The sequence below is a fragment of the Mchenga conophoros genome, linkage group LG1, assembly GCF_057382185.1.
Source record: "Mchenga conophoros isolate Kocher_MC1m ecotype Shallow Benthic linkage group LG1, M_conophoros_male_GT1.1, whole genome shotgun sequence".
Classification (NCBI taxonomy): Eukaryota; Metazoa; Chordata; class Actinopteri; order Cichliformes; family Cichlidae; genus Mchenga; species Mchenga conophoros.
In genome coordinates, this window is record NC_140526.1 from 17616348 (window position 1) to 17640976 (window position 24629).

The 24629-nt window shown below is 38.0% G+C and overlaps 1 protein-coding gene across 2 annotated transcripts; it reads left to right on the forward strand.

The window, feature by feature from the left end:
• Nucleotides 1–20862, forward strand: syt9a (synaptotagmin IXa). Of its 2 annotated transcripts, none has more exons than XM_085268291.1 (7): nucleotides 1–113; nucleotides 8809–9304; nucleotides 9959–10514; nucleotides 15390–15510; nucleotides 15608–15779; nucleotides 16024–16153; nucleotides 20208–20862. In XM_085268291.1, the coding sequence occupies exons 1-7, from the start codon at nucleotides 56–58 to the stop codon at nucleotides 20274–20276; spliced, it is 1602 nt and encodes a 533-aa protein (XP_085124417.1). In that variant the 5' UTR covers nucleotides 1–55; the 3' UTR covers nucleotides 20277–20862. The 2 variants fall into 2 exon arrangements, with proteins under 2 accessions (XP_085124417.1, XP_085124408.1); XM_085268282.1 differs by having other exon boundaries at nucleotides 3–948.
• Nucleotides 20863–24629: the final 3767 nt, after the last annotated feature.

Here is a 24629-nt window from a genome sequence, read left to right on the forward strand (position 1 = left end):
CTTTGACAAAACAAATCGTAGATGTCATTGTAGCAGTTATCTTGACAAAGATAAGATGGCACCAGGGGGGAAAGGTATTTTAAATTACCTGCAGCAGGAACTCCAAGTGAATGGTGCGTTTCTTGAGTTGATTTACCAAACTTGTAGGCTTTTTAAAACATTTAAAATGTAAAAGGGTAAAGTGATTTCACAAAGTGGAGGGGAAAAAAGCAAAAAAAACCATGTCATTCTCTGATTGGCCATGTGCGGGCACGTAAAACCACACCAGCCTCATCGGAGCAAAGAATAGAGGCATGCTATCGGTATTAGTGCTGGCGAATCCAGCTATTTCTCACTGTAGTGAAGTGCTGCTCAACTTTCCCGGCGATCGATACTGTTCGAAACCTTAAAGATAACGGATTACGGCCAACAGGACCGCCTTGTGCAAAGACACTCCGTGCACACATTTTCAGCACGTTGGACAGCGCACGGCGCCGCAGAGGCGGTGCGCGGATTCAACCGGTGGCTTTCAACGAGCAGAGTGAGGACCAGAGTGGACCGTTTGACTAAATGCTGTACAAAAACTCTTTTTACGTCACATGTCTGATAGGATTTTTCTGCTTTCTGCACTTGGACTAGTGTTTTTCTCGTTCTTCCTAATACACGGTGTCTTTGTCGATTCCATCGTGTGGGAAGGCGTGCCGAGAGTGGCTGACTCTTGAAGCTGTGTGCTGAGTAGCGTGGAATAGGTGACTGTCAGGCGGGAGGAGTGGTGTGGTGGTGCCTAAGAAACCTTCCCTTTATAAGGATGCTGGTGGGAAATGCCTGGAGACAGAGATGACGAGATTTGTCAAAAGGCGCTCGAACTCTTGTCAGATCTTTGTTCTAAGGGGGAAGTGCAGAATGAAAACTGTCGGGATTTTATCTACTATTTCCGAGATCTCGCCAGACCACGCTACACGGATTCAGGTGAGGCATCATTTGCAAGCTTGATTCAATGGTTGCACTAAATTCAATGTAAGTGAAGTCGCATATGACTTCTTTCACTGAACATCGCACGCATAAAGCACACTATAGGTGGTCCAAGCTTGGCTCGACTACTTCACGACGAAGATTAGTCTATAATATCAAAGAAAAATTAGACTTGTACATTATTTTTTCACATTAGTTAGCTCACCGATCCGGTTAAACTATGCATTTTTCGAGGAAGTCCATTTTTTCTTCCATTTTTTTCCCATTTCTATCACACGAGGTTGGCGTGACATCGTGTAGGCTAGTCTGTGAACACTCATCAGATATGTTTCACTGGATGAGTTGCCCTGCATCGTGTATTTACTGACATGTCACAAACATTGAGTCATACTACTTTGAAACTTTGCCTCTTTTTTTTTAATTCTTACCTAAAAGCATTTGCTTTTTATAATTAGATTTAGAATTAGCCACTCTCGCTTCATAATTATCAACACTTAGGGTAAACACATTCGCCTAAATGGCATGCATAAATTAGTGTCAGTGTGCATGTGTGCGGAGGAGAGAAGGAGCGAGCGAGAAAGCGTTATTTGGAGGCGCGAGAAAGCGTAATTCCTGCACATTTCCACTGCATTCATTCTGCTTCCATAGTTTGCATCAATGATTATTCATCACGTGACAGGACTTTGTGAATTGTCAGTCTCCTCCAACCCCCAAGCTCTCCCTTCTGTTCCTTTCCACTTTACTTCAACTATCCCCCAAAGTCCCAGCTCTCTTCTTGCTTCCTCATTCATCATATAGGCCGATCTTCTCTTGTCTTTTACACTGACACTTTCAAAAGTGAAATTATGTGGGTAGCCCGTGGGGCTAGCTATCAAGAGGGCTTACGGGTTTAATTTCTGTTCCAGCTGGCATATATCACTCAGCGTGATGGAAGAAAGCCATAAGAGAATAACAAAGGAAATAAGTACAAGGCAGAGGACAGCTACTCTTTCAGCTAGAGTTGAAGCTGTGGGTGTACCGGTCATATATATATATATATATCTTTTTGGTTTTTTTTACAAATATGCTAAACATAAAACATCATTTTGACTTCAGATTTGATTTAAATCAATTACGTAAACATATTTACAACTATTTTCTCAAAAGATCATAAAATATCAAGGATCAATGAAATAAAAACTGGAACATGAAAGAAAAATAAAGATGTGTAACATGTCTTTTAATGGATTAGTCACCCACTTGGAAAGATACCTTTCTTGACACTCTTACAGAGAGTATGTTGAGAAGTTTAATATCAATCCCAATGACTGTGGTCAATCAATCAATGCCTGTCTTGCTGAAGCCAAATGCCAATTAGCTTAGCTTTAGCAGGAACAGAAAAATGTGTCTTCCACTGTTCAGAGCACATATCACAGCTTCTAATTTTTACACTTTAAAACTAGCATGATTATTTAACAGACTGTGGCAATTAATCAGCTTTAGAGATACGGTAGGAGGATTAAGTTACCTTGGAACAGAGTCAGGTTTCAGAGTTTATGAGGGAAGCTTTATATTTAACAGATATGTATACGAGTGGATTTAGTCTTTTCATCTGTCAATAAGCAAGTAAAAAAAACAAAAAAACAAAAACATATTTGCAGAAATGCAAATGCAATCGAATGCATCATCCTTTACAACATTGGGGACAACAAGTTGGAACCACCTACTGTACATGTGTAACATATTACATTTCCAATAGTTTTTACTTACAGAGAGGTATTCTTAGGGAAAATAACATCCCAGAAGTAGACATTACATATATTGCCTTTTCAGCACTTGCTTGCCTCCTACACTTTTGCACCTTTGAAGGTCCTGTGCACTAAAATTGGTCCACCCTCTTTGTTCCAATGTAGTCTTTAAATCCCTCCAGATGTCTATAGCTTCTTCTCCACCAGGCAGCATTTGGGCGGCCTGCCAAACCGACTGTGGGCTCAGCATCCTCAGATGGCAAGTCCCTCAATTTCTCCACATTATTCTCTCAAATCACACATACTCTGGTATTCACAGAATTTCACAGTGCAGAAAGGACAGTTGGTCTGTGTTCCTGTGCAAGGTCTTATGACAGCTCCCACACACAGAGCCAGTCCTAATTGCAGGACTGTGGGATTTGGAGGATGGGTTACCTTACCAACAGCATATAGTGAAAAGTGCAAAAACCTTTATTGCCAAATAAGTACACTTTTGGCTGTTTGGACTAAAACAGTCATGCAATTGATGTGTAGTCTCATTAACTTTTATCTAATACTCTTACCATGACAAAAAGTCAGCCTCAGACTCTTAATTACAAGTGTGATCTTTACATTAGATGTGTCAGGTGTGATTCAGCTCATCACGAGTCCTCTCATATTTTTAAAAGCAGCTCTTCTTTGTAGTATCAGTCAGACCAAACACTCAAGACAGACTGAAATCAGCTCTAAATCTGTGCCCAGCTCTGTAAGTGGGAGCAGAAGTTTATATGCAAAAATTCTAAAGTTCATGATTATTAATCTCACTCATTAAAAACAAAAGAAGAAACAAAGTGGATCTTGACAGGTACGGTGTTCTGTTGCTATAGCGTGCAACTAAAAAGAAACAAAATGAGAGGATTGAATGTGATGAGTTCAGGAAATAGTTTGCTTCAACTAAACGTAACATGATATCTGTCAGCTACAATTCGGATTAGTGTACAGCTTTAACATTTCTAATATAAGCTACTTTCATCCAAAATAAAATAATGCATTCAGTCCAACTGTGTAACAGCAAATGCTACATCTAATCAAATGCCTTGTGTTGCAATGAAATTTAAACTTATTGTAGAGCCATTAATGATAAATAAATTATAAATTGTGCATTAGTTGTACATTTGTTGCTTGTGTCTAAGCAGATTATCTGTTCGGGTATTCATGAGGAGAAAGTCTCCTTGATGTGATACACATCATGATTATTACCCTTTTGTTAAATGTATCAACATACCAATCACTTGATTTCCTGGAGCTTTTATAGGCTAATAAAATAACATGCTCTGCTTAACAGTAATAGGTTAATCAGGAAAACAATCATTGCTTTTTCTAAAAACTTCACTCATTGTTATGACTAATGTACTTAATACAGATTACACCAATATTACACTTTTGAGTTTTTTTCTTTTGAAAATTTTATTCCAGTCTTCACAAGCCAGATTTGTCTTCGCATACATGAAGGGACAAAGGATATGTCTGCTATAATACTATGGGCAAATAATAGCCTGTTGCATAGTCAGCACATAAACTGGGAATAATCTGTATCGCTGCCCTCGCATAGCCAAAAATAGATACAGTCAGGTGGATACAGCAGACTGGTTCTATTCAAAACACTGTGCAAGAGCTTGGGCTTTTCAATAAGCAAAATTACCTCAAAGATGAAAGACCGTTACATTAAATTAATAGAAATCATGTGTTAAAGAGAGATGATGGGGAACTGGTTAGAAGAGGGATTTGGGAGTCAGTTTAGCTGGTATCAAAGCTTAGAGGAAGCAGCAGACAGTGGCAGAGCAGGAAAGCTCAGGTGGACACCCTGGGGACTTAAAGGGTAGAAACAAGAGACCTCTGCTGGTGGGCCAGAACAGAAGAGGTCAGGCAGATGGACTGAGCAATGGAGACTGACGTTGCAGAAGAGTTCAGATGGTTCTGGCTGTCGGCTAAGGTGCTAGACAGGATGGTTGCTGGAAACCAGAGTCATCTTTAGTTAAGGGAAACCAGAAGAATCCTTAGTCCTGGCCAATGAGAGGATGGCATTTGGAAAGGGGTGCAAGACAGGTGACTGCGGTGCTGGGAGCTCAGTGAAGCGTGGCAGTGTAGAAAACCATATGGAATAAAAATACGAAAACTGCATCTAATTACCCATTATCTCTATTGGTTAAATCAAACATACAGCACATATTTTATAAGGTCATGTGTATAAGGACATGATATACTTATATAAGTGGCCACTTCCATTTTTAACATATGATATAATGCTTTGCCAATTCTTATGTAATTCTTATAATCACAGGCCATGAGATGGTTGTGAAAGCAGACACTTAAATTAGTCGATAATAGTATGAGATGCAGCATTAATAGCAGGTTTTCTGCAACTAATAGGGGAAAAAGGGACTTCAAAACTATATGTCTTGTAAGACATGCATAACCTGAATGATTGTGATCAAGATTTTCGAATTCTTATTTAATGTGATTTTTGAAACTATGGTGACAGGGGTGCATAGCTGGTCAAAATCGTCACATACAAGAGATGAAGAAATAACTGAATGATGAGTCTCGGTAGCCCTGATAATACAAAATATAAGAGTAAAAGGGAAAAAAAGACTGATGACCATTAATGATGCACTGGAGACGGTTGTTAACAATGCAGTGGTAAAGCACCATGTCAGTATGTGTAGTATTTTTTCAGTACTTATTCAGTGCATTTGGCCACGTTATGAACAGCATTTATTTCTTCTGTTATCTTGATGATGAACAATTAAAGTAATTACCACTTAATCATTTTTTGCCTCACAGAAGCTCAAGGATGGATAAGAGCTTAGGGAATGAGGGAATTCAGCATATAGAAAGTGTAAGCCTTTGATATTTCCATAATTACACATGCATAACAGCTTTAAAATCTATACAATCCCAGATGCGTACTCCATCCTTATTTTATTTTGACCTTGTCATTGCCCCTGGGATTGGTTAGTTTTGAAGGTTTGGATTCTTGTTAAATATTAAATAATGCTGGTTTCTTTTCTGCTTTCACTGCTGCTGTTTTTAAATGTTTGTGTTTTTGGTTCCTACTTTGGGTTTAATATACTTGTGATTTATTTCAGTTATGAGATATTATTGCCTTTTTAGTTTCTGTCTGGAGCTGATTATCATTTTTGTTTCCTCACTGTTTTCTTGTGTCCGTGTTGAGTAGGTGTTCTGGATTGTTTCCTGTTTTACTTTGATAGTTTTCATTGGTTGTTTTAATTTGGGTTTTTTTGTTTGTCTTTTTTTAAAATTTGTGTCTAATTCTCAGCCAGTCCAGCATCTAGATCCTCGTCACCGCTTCCTTCATGACAGACCCATCCCAACTTAATATCTACTACTAAGACATTAGCCGACATAAGGAGTTTATAAGATTGTTCTGGTCTGCTTCAGTGACATTACATCATCAAATAACGGTGCATAAAAACACACTGTTCAAATTCAGATATCAAACAGTAACTCAAAAACATGACATGGGATTTTCAAAGCAAAATTGTGTGCATATCTGTAACACCAATTAGGATGCAAACCATCTCAAGCCTGTTTTAACAACTTTAAACTTTAATTAAAGCCTCAATTAATTTTTATGAAAATTACACATGCTGTGTTTGAACTTGTGACATTTAAAGTTCCCTACAGAGCCACATTTCTTCAGTTTGGTATCTCAGAGACTCCAGCTGTAAAACATGGTTAAATGTAACCTTTTTTCATATCTTCCATGGTCTTGATTGACATTAACAGCACTTTTTAAAAAGGCACAACATTATTACATGTTTTTAAATATCAGTAGAATTAACAAATTTCTGGGGTTAATACATCTAATATATGTGAATACATACATACCCTTACCTCAATTTGAGGCAAATGGTTAATACTCCATGGGGTCCTTATGATCCAAAACAAGACTTCAGTTAATTTTATTTGCTTATAACAACAGTTGTCTTATGGTGCTTTATATTGTATGGGGTAGAAGACCTTAACAATATTAGAGAGAAGGAAACAAGCAAGCACTTGGTGAAGGTGGAGAGAAAGAACCTCCCTTTACTGTAACAGCCAGAAAGAGGCTCGGGGACATTTGCAGCTTCTGGAAAGAGGGAAAGTAGAACAGTGAAAACAGAAAAGTAAAGATCATTTAAGAAAAGACAGGTAATAGTAATGTAACTTAGTATATTATCACTGTTTGGATGAAAATTCCTTTTACTTGCAATAAAGTTGCAAAGTTCATGTAATTATTTCAGAGTCATTGCAGCAGTTTCTATTTTTTTTTTTTAGTGCTTTTGCTTCTTGAGAGCAGAGATGATTCAGATGCCCTTGATGACTCTGTTGCTTCACACCTCATCTCCCTTTCCATGGTGACTTGCACACCCTGGGCTGGTGTAAACAAATGCAATGCACTGAAGAATTATTCAGTGTCATGCTTTGAAACTATGAACTTGATAGATGAAGACCTGGATTGATATGCTGGTAAAACTTTTTATACTCCCACGGCCATTACTCCTGGTGTTGCCCACAAGTACTGCTTATATATAATCACACAGTTTATGATGCACATGTGTGAACAGCAACCGAGTAGTAACTTTAATTTTGCAAAGCTGTTATCTTTAGAGTGACATCTTCAGTTTGTTTATACGTGTTTTGTGGATCCACAGATTTAACAGGAGAGCTAGAGTAGCTGTTAGGAGCCCTTTAAACTCCTACATGTACCAGTGTAGAGCAGCTTCATGAGTGATCTTGTCCTTGAATTTTGGGATTCGATAGTATTTCTCTTATAAACTCATCTGTTTTCAGAATGTTTTTTTTTCTGTTTTGTATAAATTGCGACTTTCACGCCTTCCCTCCCCATTTGACAAATTGTTTTTTTTAACCACAGACCACATATAACAGCCTGTAAATGTTTTTCTTGCAAGCTGTTTTTTATACCCTCTCATTTATTTACATGATAATATGCATTAACCACACAGGCAGCATGAAGCGCCTTGGGTTTAGCACTTTATCAAACTACTGGGAACATTTTAAATTCTTGCAATTAATGTACCTCACTGACAGTTTCACATTATAAATTATACTCATGGAAGAGAGTTAGTTCTGCTTTCTTGTGGCTGTAGCTCAGGTGGCAGAGCAGGTCAGCCACTAATAAGAAGGTCGGTGGTTTGATCCCAGGCCAAATATCCTTGGGCAAGATACTAACCCCATGTTTGCCAACTGGTGGTGGTCAGAGGGCCCGGCAGCCTCGCCTCTGTCAGTGCGCCCCAGGGCAGCTGTGGCTACAATGTAGCTTGCCATTGTAAATGGGTGAATGACTGAATGTAGTGTAAAGCGCTTTGGGGTCCTTGGGGACTGAGTAAAGCGCTATACAAATGCAGGCCATTTACCATTTCTTTTCAAAGTTCTTCATTGGTTATTCCTATGGAAGCCAGGAGAGCTCACCAGACTCAAATAAACATCTGCAAACAGACAAATCCAAGCAAGTTCAAAAAAGTAATCTTCATCTGTATGACAATAGCTGCTTTGCAAATACACACAAGAAAAACCACAAAGCAAAAGTCAAATGCCATGTGCATGCTTGAAAAGAATTTCTGAATTGTCATGTTAAAACAAAAATATTTTAACTTATTTTCTGAAAACAACAACAAACCAAGAACTGTGGTCATCTGTGGTTGTAATGCTGCATTTCTATATTTGGTTTTGTTGTATTTGCACCTCTTTTGTGGAAAAATCATTTTTAAAGTTTCATTTTTTCACCATAATTATCAGCAAAGGAAATGAAATCGAAACATGGGGGGCACACTACCCTTAGAGTGCAGATATGAGCCTCCATTGGATAGTTAAATACTGCTACTACTACTGTACATAATTTTGATTTTATTGAGCATTCTTTATGAGAATCTGTTAGAAAAGAAAAAAATAAATCCAACAGGACCTATAGCTGTGTACCTGACATGTCCATCATGCAGTATTTTTAAAACATTTACTGAGTAACTTAATCATGAAATGGTTATATATGATGGTGATATCAAAAATCAGAGTGCAACAAAGCAAAGAGAAGACTTATTCACTGTCAGATCTTGTTCTCTCTTTCCAGACATATCTGTGAGTCTGCTGTCATTGGTAGTGACTGCCTGTGGCTTGGCCCTCTTTGGGGTCTCCCTCTTTGTTTCATGGAAGCTCTGCTGGATACCATGGAGGGAGCGTGGGCTTTCCCCCACCACCAAGGAAGCCCATGGGCACCTCAACCCGACTATGAGCCCTCTGCCATCACAGTCTGCACCCAGGCAGCCAGTTTACACAGCTGTGGACCCCCCGATGCACAACCACCGTGAATCATCACATTGTTCCATGGCCAGAGAGCCTACTCCCGTGGCATCTGTTGTTTCAGTGGAGGCTCCGGTGACTCCTGTATCACCACCACCTGTGGTCATGGCCACACCAGAGGCAGCTATGAAGATCAGCCACACATCTCCAGATATACCACTGGATGCCCAGAGTAAAAGCAGGGAAAATGGAGTTCACACTAACCCCCGAATGCAGAGACAGACCACTGAACCCCCACCTTCTGGATGCTCAATGTCTGAAATAGGGTCAGTATGAGGTATTTGTTGATTTATGTGCTCCCATAAGATATGCTGGCCTTATTTTCTAAAAATCCCCTAACAATTATGATCTCTGTTAAAAACGCTAACATTCAAACTACTAATTGTTTCTGCTACTTTTCCCAATAGAACAAGAGAGATGAAAGACAAAATGACTTGGACTTGACTTTAGTTATGACTCCTGCCAACATGTTTCACATTTTTACTTTCTATTTGTGCATCAACTATAATACATTTAAGGATTTTGGTAAAGGAAAACAACTTACACCTTATTTATGATTAGGGTTAGGTAGTTCAGAGGCTTGGTTGAAATGTGGATTTTGTTAAGTGTAGGTGTCTGAAACATGACTAAATGTCATGTGCAGATGTGAGTATAAAAAACAGACACATTATAAGGCAATAATGAAACCAAAACAACAATTTCTGTCTGCTAGACTATAAAATGTATAATACAGCACACTATGTGTACACTATGTTCTTGAAGTGAAAAGCAGCATTGGCACTAGATATAAATTATGATATGCAGAACAATTCATTATGCAGGTTGCTTCAAAAAATATGCAGCTGATGTTTTAACATTCCTTCTTTTCATTGTGTTAATGTTGTATGATTTTGTTTTCTGTTGATTTCCTCTGTGCACAGTCAAGGGTCCATTCGTAGACACATGAACCTCTCTAACCCAGACTTCAACGTGGCCCAGTTCCAAAGGCAGGACTCCCTCACCGGAATGGGCCTGGGCCTGGGCCGCCTCAAACCCGAGCTCTACAAACAGCGCTCCCTTGAGGGGGACGAAGGAAGTCGAAGAGACGGAGGTTGTGGGCGCCTCCATTTTATCCTCAAATATGACTGTGATCTAGAACAGTTAATAGTTAAGATCCACAAAGCAGAGGACCTCCCGGCCAAGGACTTCTCCGGTACCTCTGACCCTTATGTTAAGATCTACCTGTTGCCCGATCGAAAGACCAAGCACCAGACAAAGGTGCACCGCAAGACACTCAACCCTGTGTTTGATGAGGTCTTCCTGTTTCCTGTGGCATACTCTGAGCTTCCTACACGAAAGCTACACTTCAGTGTCTATGACTTCGACCGCTTTTCACGGCATGACATTATTGGTCAAGTGGTGGTGGACAACTTCCTGGATCTGGCAGATTTCCCCAGGGAGACAAAACTCTGTCGAGACATCCAGTATGTCTCCTCGGTGAGTTTGAACGTTCACTCAAAACTATGTCATATTTACTTAGAGCTGCCAGGTTATATTTAACTTTTCCCCCACAAAGGCTGTGTGTGACAGCTGTGTGGAGAGTTCGAAATTTGTCCCTCTGTCTCCCACTGGCAGTACAAAGTACTGAATTTTTTTCCTTTTATCACTTGTCAGGTCTGAAAAAACAGGACAAAAATTAGTTAAGGTGATCAGGCCTGTGTTTGAAAACTGATGTTTTCTTTTACTTTGCTGTCTCTCTCTGCTGTCGAGATGAAAAGACTTTAAAAAAGCATCTGTTTAATAACAGATGTAGTGACCCCGAGCGCAAAATTTTACTACACAAGACATCTATGGCATCAGTGTTGATATTATATGCTTTTTAAAATTGCCTTTACATGCCCGGAGAATGATTAGCAATAGATTTTTCATTAAATATGGTTTTTGGAAGGAATACTAATTTAAAAAATATGCATTTAGAATAGTGTTTAATACTATACCTTCCTTTTTCTTTAACAATCCTTGATGCTGCACATATTACAAATAGATGACACAAGTGAAGGACTGAGGCATTTTATTAGCAATTACTTTTACTGCATCTGCTCCCACCTATCTAAATTCAGTTTGCTCTGCTGGAACGACCTGTTTACCATGAGTAAATTAAATCCTTTGAGACTTTTTAAGGTCAACAGGATTACAGGCCTCTTGCCATGTTACCTTACTGACTGCGTGCTAGTAAATCTCATTTTGTTAGGACCAGTTTCTGTTAGACCTATAAAGTGAGCATACAGTTGCACAGAGAGTGTCTGTCAGTGTATGTACGTCCTTATAAGACCAAATGTGTGTGAGAGAGAAAGAAACGGAGAACAGGAGAAAAAAATATTTTAAAAAAAAAAAACTGAGAAAACTGGTTTGGGAACAAGACATACGCACCATTTTTCTTTCTTTCTTTCTTACATTATTAGCTATTTAAGATCTTTATAATGTTTTTCACTGTTCCTGCTCATCTCCTGTAGAGGTGAAAGATCTCAGACACCACAATACAGCACTGGTATTTATATGTTGGCCTGTTTTATTTACAGGCATTTCATTTATTGAGCTTGAACAGCTGTAACATGCAACTGATCCCTATATTCTGTTTGCAGTTGATTGCAGGAAACAGTTTAGGCAACAGAACTCAATAAAACAAGATCAATAAAGCACAGCTGTGTAAAGGAAAACTATTGGTTGAATTTAGATGAGATCAATTCCCAGTCACTATGTTAGTTATGATTTTACTTGTGTAAGGGCATAAATCTTAGTTAAAACATTGCAACATTGCTTAATAAGCAATAAGACAGTCCAACAGGAACAGCCGTGGTGAGTCAGTCTGGAAACTGTAATAAATGTTTACTGTGGAACATAGTTAACCTTCTCAGCAAAAAGATTTTAATAAGATGTGGAGTGTCTTTGCAACTGGGCTTACTTTAGCAGTGCTGCAGCTTTCTGAAATCTTTCAGAAAGCACAGTGTTGCTATAACCGAATGTACTGCGCTTTTCGTTAAAACAATATTTTGACCACTGCCGACCTTTAAGAATGAACTGTTTTACAGACTCATCTCATCTCAGTCAATTCTTCTCATCTTAAGAATTGACTTTTGAGCAAAACATGCAGCCAGTTCAACAGCAGACAAAAAAAAGCATGGGAGTATTTGACTGAGCAGCTGTATGTCTATGTTGTGCATATGTCTGTCTCTTGTTTATCTAATAAGCGAATCATCATCTGCCTCTGTTGGCGTCCAGGCTTGTCTGCTACATCGCTACGTCTTTTGCAAATGTCTGCACTGCAGCCATATCATTTTTAATAAGGAGAGCACATTAGTTAGCAGAGTTTGTGTGCCTGATGCACTGGCCATTAGTAATGGAAAACAAATTGTTATGCTTTCATCTCTAGTATAAGCAGCTCCATCACTGAATTTAGATTTTCATTTCACAATTATACTTTCATTCAGATTAAGAACAGTAATACAGATGGGAGAGAATCAATTAAATATTAAATCTAACACCACGCACTTGTTGTGGTTGTTTTTATTTGTTTGTTTTTAATGCTCATTCTTTGTTAGAACTTCATTACATGCAACTTAAGATTGCATTATCACACATATTTATTGTTTATTCACAACAGCAATATGTAATTAAGTGAGTATTACTGCATATATACTTATAATCTCTGGTATTATTTCAAAAAAGTGATTAAATGTATTTTATAATGTTCACTTTTCTGTATGGCTAGCATGCTTTTATATTCTTCTCATCAAAGCTGCCACATTTATCCATGCATTTTATTGTCTATGGTAAAGGCACAGTAATCAGTTTTCTTTTGCCTTTTGATCTCGTCTGTTTCACCTCATCGAAATTTAGATATGTGGTGTTATTTTGTGCTTTTTATTGCTGTGTCAGTTTAAATTATGACAACGCAGAGCTCAAATTTGTGGCATAGTCCACGCCTGTCTAATTTGCAGGCTACTGATAGCAGCTAAGGTTTTAGTGCATAAAGTCTCACATACAGTGTGCCAAAGACCATTAACGGCTTCCTACTCATGGCCTCTAAAAATACTGACAGAATCTGTCTCTTCTTTCTGTCTTTACTCTGTCTCTCTCTCTTTATCTATCTCTGCCTGCCTTTTTTTCCCTCAACATGTCTCGGTCTTTCTTCATCACACGCACAAATGCATAAACAGACACGGACACACCTGTTTTAACCCAGCTGTGACGAAGTCATCAGCTGTGTCCAACTTTTAGTACGCAAACAAATTGTTTAAAGTAAAACAAAAAAGAAGTAGCTTACTCAGAAAAAGTAATTAGATGTGAATGCATATTATACGCATTCTGAATGTAGTGCTAATGGGTTCTATAGAGTGCTCAGAATGGCTGAGATATTCACAGACAGTAAAATAACAGCTTTTGAGGCAGAAGATACTGGAAAACATAAAAGTGAGAAATGAAGAGGGGGGAGGAGATGCCGAGAAAACAGCATGACGATACACGAGCATGCCAGATAGAGCCTTCGGGGGAAAATGCTCACAAAAAGTATTGGGATTGTTTTGATCCATCAACATATGGATGTTTACTGGATCAGTGCACCTTTGCCCTGTTTAACTGATTGCTAATCAATGTTGCCTGGTTGGAACAGAATGGTGTGTGACGTCTGGTTGATGGGAACCAGTGATTAACAGAATCTGGAATTCTCACATTTTCACACTGTTCAGTTTTTGTCAGTTTCACAGCACTCAGCTAATGCACACAAACAGAAAAAAAGGGAAAAAAACCCCCCACAGAGTACACACAGACTCTTACACTTGTACAAATGCTTGTTCTCAGAGATTGACACAGATGCCCCACACATATATCCTCATAAATGAGCTAATTATCTTTGGACACCAGTACATAGACATGATATTCTGTAACCAGTGCACAGAGCTTATTTGATAGAAAATAAAGAATTATCATTAAGTCTTGATTTCCAGTGGGACAGGCCATATTGATGTGTCATTGCCAGATTTTAGCTTGTTTAGCTCTGCAATAGAAGCAGATTGTAGATTAATGAAGAACATGTGTTATTTTTACTGGATTTAAGAATGACAGTCTCAGTATGAACAAAAGCTGTATAATACATTTGATGGTTTGAGCTTTTAAATACAGAATATACTTGTGGCATACCAGCCTGATTATCAGAAATGCTTAGCATGACATTCAACCTGCAGATGTTACATGCTATTTGATGCCTAAGAAGTTTTGCGGAGCACGTAAAACACAGTGCTAATCTGTTTCCCACCTGTATCACAATTATTAGACCATGAAGCATGTAAAACAGATAGTTCTGGGATGTGGGATGCATTTTCTGGAGGGTTTTTTGAGTTAATTCATCCTTCACATTTAAAAGCCTTGATGAGTAATTGATCATGATTGCAGCAAAATATACAAGTGCAATTCATGGGTGATCTCTCTCTCTCAGAAAAAAACAAAAAACAACACAGAAATACACACTCACAAAATGCCAAATCAGTTTCTCTAGCTTAACCAAAAAAAAAAAATAAATAATAACTCAATAGTGTCCAAGTGTGTGTGACATTCCTAAGACATGCTATAGAAATTGTTGCCAATTGTATGGATGTCCCTCTTGATAGATTTCTGCATCTCCCTTTTCACAGATACTTCTAAAACTAGCACTTAACATATATTATACTTTGGATACCAAATTAGTTATTTTGAATATCTTAATTTAAAAGGCATCTTAGCATACATAAGAGTTGTTTTGAGTTGTTTTTTTCATTGACCTGCTGCTGCAAAAAACATTCCTACTTGGTCTTTGTTACTTTTAGTATGAGAGTTTCATAACAATATGGGGCAAATCTCAGTCTTAGATTTCTCAGTGCAGTTGAGTAATATGATGTCATTATCACAATTACTGGAGCAGCAAAGTCAGTTGATCCTAAGTTTTCAGTGTTGTTGTTTTTGCACTTCAGTTGAATTTACTGAGCTTACCTTTGTAAATGATCAGATGATGATGATGAGTTGATGACACGTGCTTTGAAATACCAGCACAATCTCACCAACATAGCAGCAGATCAGCAAGAGATTCTACTGTAGGTGTCTTTACCACACATATTTGTGTGCTTTCCTGGTTCACACTTCTTTTGTGGAGTTATTTTAAGCACTAGCGATAAGTGAGCAGCAGCTGAACTGAAGCCTCTGTGCCGGGTGAAATATGGGAGGCTTTAATTGGAGCAATATGACAGAAAATATTATTTGTAGAAAAGTTGTACACTGTAAATAAATGACCAGAATAATACACAATCAAACTAATTTTAGAGTAAATATTTTTGTGTCTTTTAGGATAATGTGGACCTTGGGGATCTGATGTTTTCACTTTGTTACTTGCCTACTGCGGGCAGACTGACCATTACCATGATAAAGGCTCGCAACCTCAAGGCCATGGATATCACTGGTGCATCTGGTAATTAAAATCTGATACTGACTGTAACTGCAGCACCCCACTGGTATCCCAAATGTAAATCAAGTTAATTTTTCTTGTTTGTGTCATTTTTTTATAGATCCATATGTGAAAGTTTCACTGATGTGTGACGGTCGCAGATTGAAGAAGAGGAAGACATCAACAAAGAGGAACACTCTGAATCCAGTCTATAATGAGGCCATTGTGTTTGATGTCCCTCCAGAAAACATAGAGCAGATCAGCCTTTTGATTGCTGTGATGGATTATGACCGGTTCGAGAGTTTCTATAGAGTAGTTTCTACATCTTTTGCATGGGTCAATGTTTAATTTATACTTGGCAAAAGCGGATAAAATATATTCCAAGAACATTTGCAAATATTTCCTCAAACTCTTTGTCTCTGTAACATATTGTCTTGGGTGGTTTTCACACACAATATGTAAGACATTATTATTTTTGGAAAGCATGGGAGGACTTATAATATTTTTTCTTTCTCCCTTATCCTCCTGGGTCTACAGAGTAGGCCATAATGAGGTCATTGGTGTGTGTCGAGTCGGCAATGATGCTGACAGCCTCGGTCGAGATCACTGGAGTGAAATGCTTACATATCCCCGAAAACCTGTCGCCCACTGGCATCCTCTCGTTGAGGTGAGATGGCATGTGTTGACACACACACACACACACACACACACATATATTAGGGGTGCAACGATACACAAAATTTACGGTTCAGTTTGGTTTGATACTTTGGTGTCACGGTTCGATATTTTTTTGAGAAAAAAAATGTTCATGCCTTTTTAATTTGTCATTTATTAAAATTATAAATATATATTTTAACTCAAAAGTACAGTTTTTAAATTTAATGTTGCTGAAACAACAAAATAATAAAAATAAATAAATCTATCTGATCGAGGAATCACTCATCTTTGGAAAAGAGAGTTTTTTACAGAGAAATGTCTCTTTCCAAAATAAAAGATATACTATACGCTTCTTCTGGGCTGTATTCTCAGCAGCATATTAAACATATCAGGTGCCCATAAAGAGAATCATGTGCTAACGGCTGTCTAAATGACTCGGGTAAAGTTTGTAGCATGTGTGCTTGTTGTTTTTGTCTGCTTCCACTTGTCTTTGCACTAGGATAATGTCGGCGTAAACATGCAGTCATATTCATTGTGTTCCCACTAGTGCTGTCAGCCTTAATCTCGTTAAAATGACATTAACGCCATAACGCGGCAAATCTCCGTTAACAAGTTACCGCGGATTGCCCCGTACCAGAGCGTTCTCACTCCCGAGGCGTAACATGTCGACGTTTTGTCACGTCCCGCGGCGTTCCTGAGGAACGCGAAAGGAGACCTTCGGCGTTCTTATGGTACGCGGCGGGTTATGGCTGGAATCCAGTGCAATGACGCTCCCGCGGTAGTAGACGTTCCAGCCCTGTATTCCAGCCCTAAACCTAACCTTATCCCTAGCCCTGACCATAACCTTATTCCTGACCTTAACCAGGACTTTAATGATGTTAAATAGCGTGTTTCTAAGCGATTTGAAGAAAAAGAGCGAACATGTGTAGGTTCAGTCCAGACGGTTCTCATATTTCCTCTTTTTCCGAGGTCGTCATTTAGGAACGTGGTGGGTAGCCGAAAACGTAATATGGTGACGATTTGTCACCTAGCGTAAAATGTTACGCTTTGGGAGTGAGAACGGGTTGCCCGTACATGGGGCTGGGTGGCGTCAACACGTTAACGAGCTAACTGCGCTAACACACTAGTTCCCACCAATTGAACATTGTGTGGCACATCTGACATACTGTTTTACTTTTGTCCATGACGCGCTTACCATCAGGGTCATACTTCACATGAAGACCAAGATAGTTCCAAACGCCAGATCTGAATGAGGGTGGGGGAGGTTCAATTTCAGGTAGCGTTGAGGCAGTTGCCATGTTGCAATGAGCTTAGCTTCTGCCTTGCTAGCTTGCGCTGCACTCAGTGGATCTGTGCTCGACAGTGCAGCCTAGGCGGAGAAGTCCACTGAGCGCTCAACACAGACAGCATTGTCAGAAGAAAAGTTGATAAAATAGATAAAAAATTTTGTATTGTTCGATACATATGCCTACCGAAAGCACTGCATCGAACGGTTCAATATCGATACATGTATTGTTTCACCCCTAATGTATGTATGTATGTATGTATGTATGTATGTATGTATGTATGGATAGATGGATAGATAGATAGATAAAATTCCCCTCTCTCCCCTGAGGGGGGTCTATGCTTCACGCTCGGGTCCTGTACCAGAGGCCCGGGAGCTTGAGGGTCCTGCGCAGTATCTTAGCTGTTCCTAGGACTGCCCTCTTCTGGACAGAGATCCTACTTGGGACTCACTGCACCTAGTGTTCCGATTACCACTGGGACCACTGTTACCTTCACCCTCTTCTCTGAGCCCTTGATACTTCTCCATCTTGCACCCTGCTGTTATGTGCTGGATTGTTTGAGGGGCATCTTTACACAGCCTGCACCTGGGGTCTTGCCTGGTGTGGTAGACCCCAGCCTCTATGGATCTTGTGCTTAAAGACTGTTCCTGTGCTGCCATGATTACTGCCTCTGTGCTGTCTTTCAGTGCAGCTTTGTCTGGCCATTGGTAGGATTTCTGGATGTCAGCCACTTCATCTATGTGCCAGTGGTACATACCATTCAGGGGCCTGTCCTTCATTGATGCTTCCTCCTCTTTCTTGGGTTTCTGGTGCTTGAGGTATTCAGGTCGGTTGGGCCATCTTCCTGAAGTTTAAGCAGTATAAAATATTTATAACATAAACATAATGATAAAAAAACATTTATCATTAATTGAGGTTAGAGTTGACAGATGAAAGAAAAAGAAAGTGCAAGTGGGTAGGAAGCTTATCACTGTCCAGTTATTAAGGCACACTGAGCTCATTACTATTCACTGATACTGAAGTGTGTTGTTAGAATGCGGCTGTGAAAAGATTTTTGGTCAGTGGTAAAGGGAATATGGTTGTAAGCTATAACAAAGCAAAAAAAAGAGAGGATGTCTGCCATTTCATGGAAATCACTTTATTGCCAGAATTGACAAGAAGCCTAGAAAGCTCAAAAACATTATATATCTGATTTAATCATTTTCAGTGAAAAAGAAAGTGGCTCTCTCCAAAAAGTCCACAGATGGTGATGCTATTTTATGTGAAATTGCATATCTGTGTGTGATGGCTAAAATATAACCTGTTCCACCAGAGATCAAATTGGCTGCCAAAGTTTCCATAGCAATGTAGCGCCTTCTGTGAAATCGTTTATTTAATAATAATAATTAATAATTAACAGACGTGACCATTTTAACCCATGGAAGTTAAGTGTATTTACACAGTGTAATAGTGACTATTTACTATACATTTTAGGTATTCCTCTACATCTACAGAATTATTGGGATGACCTATGAATTTTCAAGTTCCAATAGCAGCCTAAGTTTAGTCACAGGCTTTTCAGTGACATTAGTCATCATCTGTGGATGCACTCAACATACAAGTCCTTTACTTGGAAAGTCTCCAAGCCTCTTGAAAATGTGCAGGAGCCATTGTGGGGAAGTAGGTTCAATTTTGACAAAAATATCTCCAGGCTTTATATTTTTCCTTCTTCGTTTCACTTTTGCCTCTTCTGCAGCAAAGGTAAGTATTTATGTACCCATCACTTTCTGCACACTGAACCTTCTCTCTATGGATACACATTATTTCTTGAATAGCCCAGTGGTAAGACCTGTTTACCTTTCATAAACTGAATATGATGTAGTTGTTGAGGTTATCTGACAATATTTTCTCAGATAGTAATACTGCTTTGACAAAACTGTGTTTTACAGGTTACAAATACATACCTGAACTGAGAATCTTTGGCCAACCTCCATGCAAATGATACTCTGTGCCCTCTCCACAGGAGATAGACATTGTAGCTGAGATCAAAGGGTTATATAAAGTTAATAAACAGCATTTAAATGTCTGATTTGCAGCATTCCCTTAGTTGGTAACAGCAAGGGGAGTAAGATTGGTTTTCCCAAGGGATGAAACTCCCCAAGTGCCAATAAGCAGATTTCTGAAATATGGTGTCTGGCAAAAATTCTATTTTTTGCTTTCGATGTAACATTTATTGCTCTTAGTTAATGATCGGTCTTCAGTTTGTTCATTTACAATGATGGTCAACCTAATGAGTATCTTTGCCAAATTCACTGAATGCTAAAGAAACCATAGTTATCCTGCCCAATTTTGAGTCAGTTTATTCTCATGCTACTCACAAAACAGTACTGTACTTTTATGCTGTGAGGTTTCAAATGCAGGTCTGTTCATGTGTTTCTATGCCAAATGAACCACTTTATCTATAAAAGCTTTTATCCTTTCACTTGGACTTGGCAAGAAAAAGGTGCCATAGAAAAAACGTCTATGCTAATAAAATTTAGTGAATGCATAAATAAACTGACCTCCCAAAAATCAAAAAAATGAAATGGCAGACATACAGTGTTTGTTTCACTGCCCAATTCATCGCTCTGTAGGTGGTGAGTACATTTGTTCCAAGATAAAAAGGTAGGATTGGCTCTAGATTTATTTGATATCATCGTACATCTGTTTATATGACTAATAGAGATGGAGGTTTTTTTTGTTTGTTTGTTTCTTTTACACTAACTATCATTGCAATCTTTCTGCTTTATTCTCTTGCAGTACCAGGGGACCACAGGTAGTAGCCAGGGAGGATCCTGTAATTCTCTGAAGACACCTCCTTCTCCGTAGCCATGAGCAACAATTCAAATAAGCCGAAGGCTGTGCTATATGTACCTTTGGGCAGATGTGATACAGAATTTTGCTCATATATGGTCCTAGCATAAAAAAATAAACACATGCATTAATACCTATGGAAAAGAAAGACACAAACTGTCTTGAGCTCTGCTCTTTTGGATCAGTTGCATGTTGAATGATTGCAAAGATGGATGTTTTTTTTCTATGATGTTCCATAAGAAAAAGAACCAGCACAGGCAGATATTTTAGGTCTGAGCTGTTCCTGAGTTTATAAACTCATTGCTCTTTTTTTAATAGTCTTGTTACTTGTTTTAATGAGATGAGTCTCTGTAATTGCACAATGTACTTACAACCAGTTGAACTGCCATACTGTTCTCTTTTTTTTGGTTGTGAATTGGTGCATGAGGTCATGTTTTGATGGGATATCTTCTACTTGTTTGTTGGTTTTTGTTTCTATTTTTTGAATAGGATGTATTGTTCTGTCAGTTGATGTGCAGTGACAGTTCATTTTTAGGCAAAATACCTGTAAGTTAAAGTATGTTAAATGTTACGAATAAAAATTATTCCATAGAAAAATGTTCATCAGTTTCAATTCAGTTAATTTGAATGTGAATTAGAATTTCATAATATGCTAGATTTCTATCACTTTAGCAACTATAGTACACAACACTAGCTCTTCAAGATAAAGTAAGTAAGTAAGTAAAGAGCAAAACTGTGTTAAACAGTATACAGTAAAATATATTATCTGTAGAATATCTTTTTTATTACTGTTTAAGATTAGTGTTTTAGAGCACTAAATATAAGACAAAAAGCTAATGCAAACACATTAAAGTTTTGCATATTATTTTATTTCTAAGGTTTTACATGTCAGGACATAATAAAAATTTATCTAGTCCTCATCGGGTCTTAATAGTAGATAAAGGCAACCAAACAATCAATTAGATTGTTTATTATCATTCATCATTTATAAAAAAAAAATGAAGCCAAAATGAAGATGCAGCACATAAAAAACATAGTTCACTCCATGAATTAGAAGCATATGGAACCACATTTAACAGCAATAACTTGTAGTAAGTAATCATTTTCTATATTTTCAGATTTTTTATGTTCGGCTTAATTAATGTTTTAATGTTGGCCATGTTTTGGTTTTCAGAGTGATGACCTGACATTTGCTGTATAATGCTATCGTATACATAGGAGTTCATGGTCAAGTTAATGACAGAAGGTTCCAAAGATACGGTGGCCATACTAGCCAACCTTGAGACCTCAGAATTAGGGAGACATTCGAGGGGGGGGGGGGGATACATGTACATGTACATAAACATATACAAAAAACTAGAATTTTACAGTGTTTATCTATTAGTAGCTAGGCTAACACACTTACCTCTCATATAAAGCTACCATGCTAATGGAGTGATGTAGCTCTTAAGATCACTACTGATTTCACCCATGATGATGACTAGAAAGCTGTCAAAACTATATAGAGGTGCACCTGACTTCTACTTTTTTTCTTAATTCCTATGGAAGCACAAAGCATGTATTTAGTTTTTCACACACTGCTTCTGCATTTTGTCTTATTTCTTATTAAATAAATAATGACATGTTTTGTAGTTAATCTTTGCCAGATTTCTAGCTACTATGAATCTACTGAAATCTACTGAAAATATTTTTTTCACAAAGCACATCTGATGTTGTTCCCTTTGTAGTGAAAAGCTGATTTAATTTTACAATATTCACCGGATGTGTTGTCACAATTTAGTACCATAACTTATCGGTGAGAAGTAAACAACAGTAAACTGCATCCAGGAAGTTGCCTGACTCACTCGGTGAGCTGGAACTTGAAAATCAAAGGAAACATAATTACCAGTTTCCAGACAGTCCCCTTAAGCTCCTTTCTCATTTCATTTGCTTAAATAGCTTATGACTGGCACTGTATCCAAAGTGCTTCAGTTATTTTCTTTACTTCACGCACTGGTAAAAGGTTAGCTCTGCCAGTCAACAGAAATTACAAGAAATATTTCTAAGAGCAAATAAACAATCTTTTATTGTCTTTTATTATTATGTATCCTTATTATTACATGCACTGAATATATTCTTCAGGCTGTATAGAGCAAAACACAGTTTTAATAGAGAAATCAAAGTGGTAGGCATAATCCTCAAAGCATTTTTAATTTCAAAACAGCCAGAAGGAAAGGACATTAATATTTTATCAAAATATTACAGCCACATGAGAAAGAAAAAAAAAAAAAAAGGGGGGGGGGGGGGTGATTTTTGGTAAGTAGGTTGGTAGGTAGATGTGAGAGTGAGAGAGTGAGCATGTTTTTCTTTTTTCTCCTTTAATGAAATTCCTCTTTAAGGCCATCTCTGTGAAATTGTGTGTCACCTGAAGGAGGTGAAGATGACAGTGTTTTTGTGTATTTACTATTAGCTGACAATCATGAGTGGTTTTTTGAAAAGAGTTTCTCAAACTATTCCCTTAGGAGAAGCAGTAATAAAATACTACAAAACATGCAAAACTGTATTCATGGAAAATTGTGCATCGAGTATTAATAATAATAATGTTTCCCATCCGGATTAAATGGATGGTTTGTAGCGCCCCTGAGAACAGTATCTCAAAAACAAAAATAGACAGTCATACATCACAGACCAAGACAGGCCATCAAAGACTTGCGTGTGGCATGGTAAACTGTCAATAACCATATCAACAGGGCAGATTCAAAATATTTCAACAAGATATTTTTCATAAATGTTAATCCAAAGGTTCTGGCTGCACCTGGTCAACTGAAGCTGTCATATTAGACATATATTGTTATAGTTTCTTTTTCAAGATGCGAGGACAGCAAATTAAAAACAAAATTCAAAATTAAACTTCAGCTGATTTTTGGCTTATTTAAATATACATTTAAATTACTGCAGTTCGACTCTTCAAAGCCTTCATATTCTAATCCACAAATATTCAAAAGATTGTTACATACAATCACAGCCTTTTTTCCCATCTTTATTCTATAGCTAGGCAGCTTAGCTCAGTACCGCTTGTGTCCAGTGGCAGCCTTTGATAACATTTTATGCAGTCTCTGAGCATGAAAGGGAAAGAATGTAGTACTGTGCAGCTCATTCATCCACAGTTCATGTCATGCTATGGTAGAGAATCGTGATACAGAATGAAGCAATCACAAATGACTAAACAATTTTAACACACAAAAAAAAAAAAAAATACAGCCACAGAAAAGTAACAGCTGATCTCTCAAATGATTAAAACACTCTAAACACAAAAATGACAACACATACAGACACTTTCTGAACAGAATTTATTAAGAGCGAAATGGAAGCCTTGAGTGTGTGCACTTTTCTTGTGTGACCCTGAATCGTATTCTGGCTCCCTAAACTGGTACTCAGACATCAAAATCTTGAGAAACTCCTGATTTTATGTGAATTTACAAGAACAAAAGTAAATTCAAACATTTAAACTGTGTATTTTGTTTGAGGACAAAGGAAACACGTTAATCCTTTAATAAAAACCTGTGTTACCATAAGATCTCAAGGTGAAGATAGAAATGCATTCAGAATATGGATACACTGTATTTTTGAGTACAGAAAGACAGATACATTTATTTTTCCCCAGTAGGGAATTTGGCTTGCAAGAGAAGTCACCTGACATTCATACAACCATCTATTCTCCAGCTGTTCTCCTTGACATTTCTTATCTGGTGCTTCCTGACTCATCTTTCCTCCCCTCTTTCTTACACACTGCTGAATTTGCACAGATTTGTCACCAGGTTTGGAAACCTCTTCCTCAGAGTCACACCACAGCTGATTTGGAGCAGCAGGTTTCTCAGTCTGTCCTGATTCTGGATGCTTGGAGTCCAGGATTAATGGTAGGATTAAAACTTCATTTTAATTTGAAATCACATGTACATAATTTGTATTTTTAAATCACTGAGAAAAAATAAGAAAGAGACAGGACAGACAAAATACTGCAGAAATATTGGGATTGATAACAAAAGTGGGGTAAAACATTATAAAATAGCACAGCCATATGTGCAACCTACATCTAGTAAGTTATCATAGTTTCTGCTCCTTAATCCTTTTTGATCACAACTGCATTGCTGGTAAGTAATTAACATAAAGGGAGAAATATGGAACAACTGAACAGAGAGATGATAAAACAATAAACCTGAAAGATAGAAGTTTGGGTTACTGAGAGAAAATGTCATGATCTTGCCCTCAGGAAACATTTTTAGTTTTGTGTTCTGTTTGTGTTTTAAGACTGGGATGGATACGTATAAACAAAGCTCTAGTACAAGCTTTTATTCTGTGAATTTCCCATCTTCCTCAGTGCAATAATTG